Genomic DNA, 12,874 nt, shown 5'->3' on the forward strand with positions numbered 1-12,874 from the left:
TTAAGAACTATTGGGACTGCCAAGGGGGTTGTACAAGGGCAAGTAATAGCAACAAGGGTTAAGTGAGTACCACCTAGTGGCCAGGAGTGGGTACAAGATGTGTATCACCATATTTTGAACCAGTGAGCAAACTTAAGGCCGCGTTAATGAGAGAGGACCAAGCAAAGGAGAACCCATATGAGTTACACCAGCTGCAGACAGATCAGCAAGGCATCAATCTCCAAAGAGGCAGAGGGCAGCCTAAGACCCTTTACACTGCTATTTCTCCTTCTCTTCCCTTTTACACCCAGGTGCCATACTGGAGAGCTTGGAGGAAGGAGCAGAAATAGAAGACTCAAATATTGAGCATTACAGGAATTTTTTCAACTATTGGATCAGACCAAATGTTAAACCAAATAGGAGTGAAATCAGATTTTCTTCTGTAGCAGTGAGTTAAAGACAACATAAATAAGATCTATTTTTTAATTGATCGTACACAGTAAAAATGGTAAAGTGTACTTACTCTTGGCTTCTAAGTACTAAAGCAATGTGAGATTTAGTCAATCCCTTATATATACAAAGATCCTGAAAAAACACCATTCCTTCTAGTCAGACAACAGAGTAAAGTGGTATGAAGGAAGTAAACAATATTAATTAGGAATTACAACTTACGGTGGTCTAACAGAAAATTACTTTATAAAATGAAAGAATTCTATAACAACCTACAGAGTTCTCTGTGTTGGACTTTGTGAGCAAGAATAACAAAATTCGCAAATCAAACCTACTTGAAACATTTCATTTTAAATATTTTCCAGTGTTTTAAATGAAGGTAAATCTTATGTAAGTATTACCTTTTCTTTAAAAAACTCGCCGTCAGACAAGCAGGAGATGAAAATATCATTCTAATTTCACTGTAAAAGTAATAACAAGGGATAAGTCACAACATACCATAAAGCATGCCTTTTAAAAATCTTATTATGTCTGAATAAGTAAATGATGATGTGGAATCATTATTAATGAAAATAACTACTCTCTTAAGAGTCTCCCAAATCCTGGGTATATTTTGTTCATATTATTTCTAAATCTCACCAAAACATTTCACAGTTGATTTGTTCAAGTCATGTAGGTTTAACTAACGCCTATCCCTGTGAAGACCAAAACTCATAAAACTCCAAAGGGTAAACTATGAAGATATGAAAACAGTCCACCTTATTGATGGCTTTGTGAGCTTTTTTGATTCACTCCTGCAACTCCCTCACCTAGTATAGGCACCTGGGACATCACATGTCCTCCATATATCTATAAATGAGTACATTGATGAACTAGTCACACTTAGAGGCTGTAGAAGAGAATCATGGTCAAATAACAAATACCTTCACAACAAAACCAAAACCTCTATCTTAGGATAAAATTACCAAAGCCTCAGAACCAGATAAAAGTGGCTTATAACTTATCAGACAGAGCCACCTTTTAGCCACGTCACATTCAGTACTTCTTCTTTTCACTGCTATCCATTTTTCTGCCATGGACTGGCTAATTCGGCTTATTTCTGGCAGGGTTTTCCCGGGAGCACTTGTGGAACTAGTATCCTTCAGGGAAGGAAAAAACAAGAATGATCAGGAACACACACATTCAGTAGTAAATTACACAGTAAATCATCTGGCATGGGTGGTAAATAGGCCCTGCCATCTTGGGTGGTAGCATTTGGTGGGAGGAACTTTGGCGTCAGACCAATAGTAGGGCTATTCCACCTCCGAGCCTGGGCCAGTTTGCTTGGTTTGAGCCTTAGTTTCATCATTAAAAAAAAAAAAAAAATGAACACAGGGCTTCGAACAGATACTTGTAAATCAATATTCATTGCAGCATTATTCACAGTAGCCAAAAGATGGAAACAACTCATGTCCGTCAACAGATGAATAGATTTTTAAAATATACATAAAAATGAATATTATTCAACCTTAAAGGAATGAAATTCTGGCCGAGCACAGTGGCTCATGCCTGCAATCCCAGCACTTTGGGAGGCTGAGGTGGGCGGATCACCTGAGGTCAGGAGTTTGAGACCAGCCCAGTCAACATGGTGAAACCTTGTCTCTACTAAAAATACAAAAAATTAGCCAGGCATGGTGGTGGTCACCTGTAATCCCAGCTACTCAGGAGGCGGAGGCAGGACGCTTGAGCCTGGGAGGTGGAGGTTGCAGTGAGATGAGATCGTGCCATTGCACTCCAGCCTGGGCAACAAGCGTGAAGCTCCATCTCAAAAAAAAACAAAAAACAAAAAACAAACAACAACAAAAAAAACAAAGGAATGAAATTCTGACACATGCTACACAACATGGATGAATTTTGAAGACAAGCTAGTGAAATAAGCCAGATGCAAAATGACAAATATTGTATGATTCTACTTATATGAAGTATCTAGAATAGGCACATTCATGGAGACAGAAGGTAGATTCAAGATTACCTAAAGCTGGGGGCGGAGAGGGGGAATGGGGAGTTATTATTTAATAGTTACAGAATTTCTGTTTGGGGTGATGAAAAAGCCTTAGAGTTGGATGAGGTGGATAGTGGTGAGAGTTGCACAATATTATGAAAGTAATTAATGTCACTGTCACTACATTGTATACTTAAAATGATTAAAATGGCAAATTGCATTTATATATATTTTACCACAATAAATAAAAAGATAATAATACCTACCTCTCTGGGTTCTTGTTAAGATTCAATTATAGCAGGTATAAAAAGCTTTGGGTTTATAACAGGCACTCAATAATCGGTTTTCTTGTTCCCTTTATTCACCCACAAGTGTTTACTTTTATGTCTGTAACTCTCAAATTGTTAAGTGCATCCAAATCACCTGGTGGGTGATTCTGGTGGGCTTGTTAAAGTAGATTGCTGGGCTCCACCCCATAGTTTCTGATTCAGTGGATCAGGGTAGAGCATAAGAATTTGCATCTAACAAATTCTCCAGTGATGCTGATGCTGCTGGTTTGGGGACCACACTTTGAGAACCATCGTTCTATATAATACTTTAGAGCAAATAACCCAGCCAGGGGTGTCAAAAATCACTGTCTGGAAAGAAAAATCCATTTTCAACATAGTCTTCCAGAGGCATTGGTGCTCTAACTTATACCTATGCCTCCACTGCACTTGTTATGAGTCAGGAAATCCTGCATCATTTTGGTTTAATGCTGAAATAAAAGACCCCTTGAAAAAGACAGGTAACCACGGCTCTTAAAGTTCCCTTCAGCTTCTTGATCTGAGTCCTGGGTTTTCCCTGTAGTTTGATCAAGAGGAAGTTTTTTTTCCCCCACATCCCAGGAAACTTGGGACAATGAGGTGCTCCCTCTTGGCACTTACATACCATTTCTTTATTTTCTGCTTCAAAATCCCTAGCTCCTCCCAAATGCACGGCACGAGACTATGTCATCTACCTCCTCTTCTTTTGTAATCTTCTCCCAATGTCCTGGTCACTCCTCTTCATTCATCGAAAGCTTTGGCACCTTGCTGACTGTCTTCCTCACAGCACGATTCCCATGGTCACCCTTCCTGCCCTCGCTCTTGGTAACTTCAGAACTGATGAACATTATCTATCTCCCATCTTCATCTTTCAATTCCTAATCATCTTCAATCTTTTCCTCTGCTCCACCGCAGCCACACATGCCCTGGATCAGGGTTTCTAAACTGACACTATTGATATTTTGGGTCAGATAACTCTGTTGTGAGCAGTTGTCCTGTGTATCATAGGATGTTTAGTGGCATCACTGGCCTCTGCCTATCAGATGTCAGTAGCAGCCACTCCCAACACCATGCTCTCCCCTAGTTATGACAAACTACAATGTCTCCAGACATTGCCAAATGTTTCCCGGAGCACGAAATCACCCCTAGTTGAAAACCACTGCCCTAGATATAGGTGAGAAGCTGGATGTTATAATTATTAATTGTTCCATCTTCTAAATTTCTACCGGAAATGTTCTCTTCTCTGACCATCATACATCATCTTTCAGATTCACCTCCTTTAGAGTAAAACCCGCAGTCCAAGATTCTTTTGTGCACCGGGATCTCCAATTCATTAGCCCTGTTGTTCGTCCATGATTCATCACCCTCTTTTGTCCCCCTCACCCAGGTTAAATTCCATGGTTCATCACTATAATCACACCTATAACTCTTTTGTCCATTTCCTATTGTACTTACCTAGCAAAATTCCATCTGTAATTAAACTTGACTCTGAATTACTCCAAAATCCAACTGAGGCAGCCTAACATCACTGGAGAAAGCTGCACAACTGTGCAGACTGATTTCACTTTAAGCCTATGACCACAGATTTCAAATGGGCACCTGACACTGTCTATTGGATTCCAAGGCTACCTGCTTTTTCCCTCTCTAAGACAACTGTCGCAACCCTTTCTTTTCTTCCTAAACCTTTCATACTCCTCTGCTTGCTCATGCTTAGATGGGGACCTTGCCTTATGCATCACTGAAAATTGAAGCAACTAAGCAAGAACTAATCACCTTCCCACCATTAACCTACCTGCACCTGCATGTTTCTTATTACAGCAGAATAAATACATCTGTTCATACCCCTCAATCATGCGTTAGATTCTGCTTCCTCTCTCCTACTCTCAGACATTGCTTCTGCAATTTTTCACTCTTTCCTTCTCTTTCTTTTCTTTCTTTTTTTTTTTTTTTTTTTTTGAGATGGAGTCTCGCTCTGTTGCCTAGGCTGGAGTGCAGTGGCACAATTTCGGCTCACTGCAACCTCTGCCTCCCGGGTTCACGCCATTCTCTGCCTCAGCCTCCCAAGTAGCTGGGATTACAGGTGCCCACCACCATGCCTGGCTAATTTTTGTATTTTTAATAGAGATGGGGTTTCACCATATTGCCCGGGCTGGTCTTGAACTCCTGACCTCATGATCCACCTGCCTCGGCCTCCCCAAGTGCTGGGATTACAGGCGTGAGCCACCACACCCGGCCTATTCACTCTTTCTTGTGCAGCATGAGAAACCCTCCCACAGTTCTCTACTCTCCTTCACATCAAAATTTCTCAGAGCTGTCAGAGGCATTGTTTGCACTTGTTCCCCTTCTATTCTCTGTCTGGCCCACTCGGGTCAGGTTTCCTTCTCTCTCCTTTGCAATAACACAATCTTACCAAAGCAAAAGTAAACTATGCACTCCTCTTACTTGACCACTCGGCTGTATTTGACAGAACTGGCCACTTTCTCCTTCTGGAAATACAGCAGTCCCCCTTATCCATGGGGGATGTGTGTATTGTATCCACCAAGACCCCCAGTGGATGCCTGAAACCATAAATAGTACCAAACCCCATACAGACTATGTTTTTTCCTATTCATCCATACATATGATCAACTTTAATGTATAAATCAAGCACAGTAAAAGATTAATACCAACAACTAATAAAATGAAACAATTATAACAATTTACTGTAATAAAACATATGTAAATGTGGTGCCCCTCTCTTTCTCTCAAAATAGCTTATTATACTGTATTCACCCTACTTCTTGTGATGAAGGGATGAAGTGGAATGGCGTGAGATTTCATCATGCCACCCAGAACATGTGATTTAAAATTTACAAGTTGTTTATTTCAGAATTCTCCATTCAGTATTTTTAGACCACAGTTGAATGTGGGTAACTGAAACTGTGAAAAGCAAAACTGTAGATAAGAGGTACTACTGGGAGCCAGGCACAGTGGTGCACACCTGTAATCCCAGCACTTTGCCAGGCCAAGGTGGGCAGATCACTTGAGCTCAAGAGTTCAAGACCAGCCTGAGCAACACGGCAATCCCCATCTCTACAAAAAAAATACAAAAATTAGCTGGGCATTGTGGTGTGAGCCTGTAGCCCTGGCTACTCGGGAGGCTGAGGTGGGAGGATGGCTTACGCCTAGGAATTTGAGGCTGCAGTGAGCCAAGACTCCAGCCTGGGTAACAGAGTGAGACCCTGTCTCAAAACAAACAAAAAAACAACCAACCAACCAACCAAACAAACAAACAAAAACAAAAGAGAGGACCTCCGAACGGGTGCTTTCTTCTCTTGGCTTGTTTGGCCAGCCTCTCCCGATTTTCCTTTCCTCAGAAACTGGTCCTTCTTAATCTGTTTTTCTGGATCCTCCACTGTCTGACCTCTAATGGAGATGCTTGATTTTGTCCCCCTTCTTTTCTCATTTGCACTCTCTCTCTTGGTGAGCTTTCATCCAGGTCCCTGGCTTTAAATCCCATCTGTGGTTTGATGACTGCCGTGTTTATATTGCATTGCCAGCACCCTTCCTGAGCCCCGCATTCACATATCCAGCTCAGTCTCTAGGTCTCCTTTCCAAGCACATTTCTGATCGGTTCCCCCCTCACATAGCTGACCCCAGCTTACAGAACTGGCTCCATCTTGTAGAGCTCTTCATCCTTTCTTCCTATGGTTCTGCCTCACTGGCCTTCTGTCACACACACCAAACTCATTCTTGCCTCGTAGTCTTTCTGTGTGCAGTTCCCTCTGCTCTGTGCATTCTTTCTCTGGACCTAAGCATGGCTAAAATCTCTGCTCAACTGTCACAGCCTCTACAAGGCCTTTTCTGACAGGCTTTTCTAAAGAACACCACCTCATCAATCTCAAACAATTGATTTGTTTTCTTCAGAGTACTTGTCACTGTCTAATGTAATTTTTTTTTTCTTGAGACAGAGTGTTGCTCTGTGCCCCAGGCTGCAGTACAGTGGCACAATCTCAGCTCACTATAACCTCCACCTCCTGGGTTCAAGCGATTCTCCTGCCTCAGCCTCCCGAGTAGCTGGGTTCAGGCAATTCTCCCGCTTCAGCCTCCCAAGTAGCTCATGCCACCATGCCCGGCTAGTTTTTGTATTTTTACTAGAGATGGCATTTCGCCACATTGGCCAGGCTGGTCTCGAGCTCCAGACCTCAAGTGATCCACCTGCCTCGGTCACCCAAAGTGCTGGGATTACAGGCATGAGGCACCGTGCTGGGCCCCTAATACAATCTTATTTATTTTGCATTCACATATTTATGGTCCGGCCCTGCCTATGGAGTCCAAATGCTATGAATGAGGGTAACCTTGTGTGTATTATTCACTTTTGTCCCAGGCACCAAAAGCAGAGCCTGATATATAAAAGGGTCTCAATTTTTGTTGAGCGGCTGATTGAACGGCTATGATAGAGCAACCAAAGTATAGTCTCCTAACTATCCCAGCAGCACAGAAACCTTCGCCTCTGACCACTTTCTGTGCCAGGGACTATAGAAAGGGTCTATTATGTTTCTAATTTGTACTTTTTCCTGTTATCAGGAATGTTCTAAACATCAAGTAACATTCCTGATAACAGGAAAAAGTACAAATTACAAAAATAACTATGAAGGCTTTTGTTTCCATAAAAACACTTCAGAACTCACCCAGAAATGTAATAATAAAATCCCTCCTGTTAACAATTAGGAAGGCACTATAGCATGGTGGATAATGGTGTAAGCTATGGGGTTAGACTGCCTGGATGCGAATCCAGCTCTACCACTTACTAACAGTGCAACTTTGCATAAATTCACCTCTCTGAGACTCAGCTTTTTCAGCAGTAAAATGTGAAAAATAAAATCAACAAGAGTTGATATGAGCATTAAACATCTTGATCCATTTGAAGGACTTCGACTGCTGCCTGACACATGGTGACTGCAGTTAAAATGAGTCATTATTGTTATCTATCACCATTAATTTTATTAAGCAATAAACTTGAGTTGGGGACTTGATGATGTGACCCTTGCAATAGAGGACAGCTGAGACGCTGCACACCACCCCCTTCACACACACCCCTGCACACTCACACACGGCAATCCTCCCGTTGAAGGAGGTGCCACTGGGGAACTCCCTACAGGACACCTTCGAAACCCTTTCTTCACAGTCCTGGACAGGGAAAATTCAGTTCCCTCCTTAAGATGGAAACAGCTGCTGTTGACAAAAGTTACGTGTGTATGTGCACTTACATAATGCAAATTCAAACATACACACTTACCAATAAAGAAAAAAGAAATCTGAAATGGTGGTGGGCGGGGGGGTGTCTAATCTGTTAGGAAAGTTAACAAATAAGGAAATGAGAATTATGTAATATTTTTTCATAAGCATTCTAATACAGGACCTTATTGTTTTAGTAAAATGCCTGAATATATATGAATAATACAGTATTTCAAATACTGCTGTGATATCTTGAGAAAAAATAATTTTTAAGAGGAACAAAAAGTATAATAGATACCTGATGAGTTGTCACAAAGTTGGCATATGTTCCAGCAAAAATGTGTTTGACTTGAACATCCACGAGGTCTAAAAGAGAGTCATAAATCCATGCTTAAGAGTTTTTAGAAGTAAAAATAAATCTGATGTATTACCAAGCCAAATTTACTTACTTACTGGCAATTTATATTCTCCTAAACGGATTTTGACTATAAATGCATAAAAGATTAATTTTTTTCTTTTTTTCCCTCCCATCATATTGAAATAAAAGATCAGTTTTGATCAGATTACATGTCATATATTCACTTAGTCTAAAATTTAGTTTTTCATGCACTTGCATAATGCAGCCATGTGGCCATGCTTTAGAAGACATTTGATTAAATACATAAAAGTGCATTGTTCTGGTTGCTTCTTTACTTTCTTAATAAACTTGCTTTCACTTTATGGAAAAAAAAAAGTGTATTGTTCTGATGCTTACGTAATCAAGTTAGGATCCTCTTCTGTATTACCTTAATCTTTTTAATTTTATTATTTTATTTTATTTTATTTTATTTTATTTTATTTTATTGAGACAGAATCTCACGCTGTTGCCCAGGCTGGACGATCTCAGCTCACTGCAACCTCCACCTCCTCGGTTCAAGCAGTTCTCCTGCCTCAGCCTCCCGAGTAGCTGAGATTGCAGGTTTGCACCACCACGCCCGGCTAATTTTTGTATTTTTAGTAGAGACGGGTTTCACCATGTTGGCCAGGCTGGTCTTGAACTTACCTTAATCTTTAGAAATGATTACCAAATACCCTAAGATTCACTGCATAAGAAAAAAATGCACTACATATATATATACACACACACATATACATATACACATACACACACATATATATGTGTGTGTGTATATGTACACATATATATGTGTATGTGTATATGTGTATGTGTGTGTGTATATATATGTAGTGCATATGTGTGTGTATGTGTATATATATGTAGTGCATATATATATGTGTGTGTATGTGTATATGTATATGTGTGTGTGTGTGTGTGTGTGTGTGTGTGTGTATATATAAAGTAAAAGTACAGCCAGGTGCGGTGGCTCACGCCTGTAATCCCAGCACTTTAGGAGGCTGAGGCAGGTAGATCACCTGAGGTCGGGAGTTCAAGACCAGTCTGATCAACATGGAGAAACCCCATCTCTACTAAAAATACAGAATTAGCCAGGCTTGGTGGCACATGCCTGTAATCCCAGCTACTCAGGAGACTGAGGCAGGAGAATCGCTTGAACCTGGGAGGCGGAGATTGTGGTGAGCCGAGATCAGGTCATTGCACTCCAGCCTGGGCAACAAGAGTGAAACTCTGTCTCAAAAAAAAATAAAAGTACTAGGGAAACTACAGTTCTGTAGGATCCTTTGAAAGATACTAGTTCTCCTCCAGTGGCACTGATGAACACAAAATCATGAATTAGTGGGATTCATACCTTCAGCAGAAATCAGGCATCTAATGTCAAAGTTCTCTGTCAGGGCCTCTGGATGAGTTGGCTTGCTTGTGTCACTTGGTCCATGACCAAAAGATACCACTTGACCAGTGGTGTGCACATATGCAAGGGTGTGATAACTACAGGAGAGAGAAAACACCATAATGAAGACTAAGGCACTCATGGCTTTTGAGAAAGATGATGTCCCTTAACATAAAATAACAAACACAAAAAACCAATTTGCTTTTACTAAGCACCCAGCTCCCTTATCACAGTATCAGTGGTAGAGGGCTTCAAAGGATGTGGCTAAGCAGACGGCCAGTCAATATTAACTTACTATTAATCCTAAAAATAGAATGTTATTGATGGTTCTTTACTATGGTTTCTATCATTTGTGTTTTAAATGCAGGCATTTCTATTTTTTTGTTTTTTTTTTAATGTATTGGGTAGATATTTAAACACTCAAAGTGTCCTCATAATTAGGTTATGCAGAACTGTGAATATATATGTAAATATATATATTATTCTTCTTCTGCATCATGAGATTAATTTACTTTAATTTTGTCTTATCAACTTAAGCAGGAAAGCTCTGCTATTTTTATCAATCTACTTCCCATCCTCCAGCACCTGGTACAGTGTTCTCTACACAGTAGACTTCCAATTATTTCTTATTAAATAAATAAAATACCTAGAATAAAGATTAAAAACTGAAAGATTAAACTATATTTGAAATAAGTAAATTTTCAGGCAGGAAAATGCTCTATAAAAACAGCAACCATATATTTTAGGGTTTTAAGGTTTGATAACATTCCATGTGAGTCATTTCTAAGTAATAAAATATAACACTTTCTACACATGCTAAGAAAAAGAAGAAGAAGAAGCCTATTACCTTCCGCAATCTATCTGCGAAACTAGGCCATCAATTCTTTCCACAAGTTGTGGACCTCTCTCCTCAGGAGTGGGGCTGTATCCCAGCTGTCCAGAGCTATTGTCTCCAAATGTGAACACTTTCCCATCCTGCTTAGCAAAGGAAGAATCAAATTAATTTCAGGTTTAAAAAGGTAACTAAAAGCTTACTGATTAAGTGTCTTACAAGAGTTAATATGGGAGCACTCTGTGAAACACAAGCTCTACATAAATAGGAGAGATCCTTTATTCTTTCTAATAGTGTATGTTGAGTTAACACATTAAACATGAAAAATCGCTGGGGTCAGGCACACTAGCTCACACCTGTAATCCCAGCACTTTGGGAGGCTATGGCAGGAGGATTGCTTGAGGCCAGGAGTTTGAGACTAGCCTGGCCAATACAGCAAGACCCCATCTCTACACAATTAAAAAAAAAACATCATTAGCATTTCCTTAAAAACTGGGCACCTTGGTGATGTATTGTACAGCATGGTGACTAGAGTTAATAATGTGTTTCATATATGAAAATTACTAAGAGAGCAGATCTTAAAGATTCTAACCAGAAAAAAAGATAATTCTGTGAGGTGATGCATATGTTAACTAGCTTGATTATGGTAATCATTTCACAATGTACACATGGATCAAAACATCACTTTGTACAGCATAAACATACACAATTTTTATTTGTCAACTGTACCATAATAAAGCTGGAAAAGGAAAGAATTAGGTACTTATTGGTACAATTAGTCTTTATTGAATGAATAGGTGGACGAATTCACTGGTTCAAGAGTAAAACCAACATTTAAGTATGAGGTTGAATTTATTTGAGCATTTTCCTAAAAATACTGTCTTCCCAAAATATTCTATGATTACAAACAACTCTAGCTTTCTCTTTATTTCTATTTATTCTATTTAATTCTATTTATTCTTTATATTATGAATAATATAATCCAAACAATTGAGGGTTTTCTAATTTAAGATATGCATTTAAAACAAACAATAAAAATAATTGGGGGCATATAGTTTTTAAGCAAACATTTCAACTACACAAGCAGTTTTCAAGTCTATTCCTTATGGCTCCAGAAGGAATCCATCCCTTTGGAATATATTGTATGGTAAGGACAAGAATGGGAAGAAAACATTCAGGAAGCTGGGTCGTAACTATGCCAAGCAAGAAATGAAATTAAATAATATTCTAGTCTGTAAAGTGGGTTATTGAAAACTGTAAGAATTACTTTGTTGCTTCTATAATAATTTTTATGTGTAGAATCACATTGTCGATGAATAATTACTAAAGGGGCCTGGCACAGTGGCTCATGCCTGTAATCTCAACACTTTGGGAGGCTGAAGTGGGTGGATTATTTGAGGTCAGGAGTTCAATACCAGCCTGGTCAACATGGTGAAAACCTGTTTCCACTAAAAATACAAAAATTAGCCTAGCATGGTGGCAGGCGCCTGTAATCCCAGCCACTTGGGAGGCTGAGGCAGGAGAATTGCTTGAACCTGGAAGGCGGTTGTTGCAGTGAGCCGAGATTGTACCGCTGTACTCCAACCTGAGCAACAGAGCAAGACTCTGTCTCAAAAATAAAAAAACAATAATAATAATAATAATAATTGCTAAAAGGGATTAGTTCCTGTATTTACCTTTTTTTGTAGACAGGAGAGTCTCGCTGTGTCAACCAGGCTGGAGTGTGGTGGCAAGATCTTGGCTCACTGCAACCTCTGATTCCTGGGTTCAATTGATTCTCCTGCCTCAGCCTCCCAAGTAACTGGGACTACAGGTGCCCATCACCACGCCCAGCTAATTTTTGTATTTTTAGTAGAGATGGGATTTCACTATGTTGGCCAGGCTGGTCTTGAACTTCTGACCTCGTGATCTGCCCATCTCGGCCTCCCAAAGTGCTGGGATTATAGGCGTGAGCCACCCCACCCGGCTATTAACCTAATTTAGTAGGTATCTAAAGATACTTCCTAAAGCTGAAATTAGCTTTTGTTATAGATTTCTTGAAAACCTTATGATTTATATTTGGTTCACATCTCCTCTTTAGATATGTGTACACTGAATGGCTCTGTCTAGATATTAGTATATATATCTTATGCTACAGTCTGAATGTCTGCATCCCCCCAGAATTCATAGGCTGAAATCCTAACCCGCAATGCCATGATATTAGGAGATGGGGCCTTTGATAGATGATTAGGTCATGAAGGCAGAACCCTCATGAATGGGATTAGTGCCTTCACAAAAGAGACCCAAGAAGGACCCCTCACCCCCTTCACTATGTGAGGACACTGTG

General features: G+C 40.0%; 1 protein-coding gene across 2 annotated transcripts in view; it reads right to left on the minus strand.

The window, feature by feature from the left end:
- HERC6 (HECT and RLD domain containing E3 ubiquitin protein ligase family member 6) overlaps positions 1-12,874 on the minus strand; it is a 64,774-nt gene that overhangs the window by 36,943 nt on the left and 14,957 nt on the right. For both annotated transcript variants that reach the window (XM_025386517.1, XM_025386516.1), the window contains exons 6-10: positions 10,564-10,691; positions 9,678-9,814; positions 8,231-8,298; positions 1,447-1,568; positions 831-890 (exon numbers count right to left, since the gene is read on the minus strand). In XM_025386517.1, coding sequence (XP_025242302.1) covers positions 831-890; positions 1,447-1,568; positions 8,231-8,298; positions 9,678-9,814; positions 10,564-10,691 — 515 coding nt within the window. The remainder of the gene's footprint in view (positions 1-830; positions 891-1,446; positions 1,569-8,230; positions 8,299-9,677; positions 9,815-10,563; positions 10,692-12,874) is intronic.

The sequence above is a fragment of the Theropithecus gelada genome, chromosome 5, assembly GCF_003255815.1.
Source record: "Theropithecus gelada isolate Dixy chromosome 5, Tgel_1.0, whole genome shotgun sequence".
Classification (NCBI taxonomy): Eukaryota; Metazoa; Chordata; class Mammalia; order Primates; family Cercopithecidae; genus Theropithecus; species Theropithecus gelada.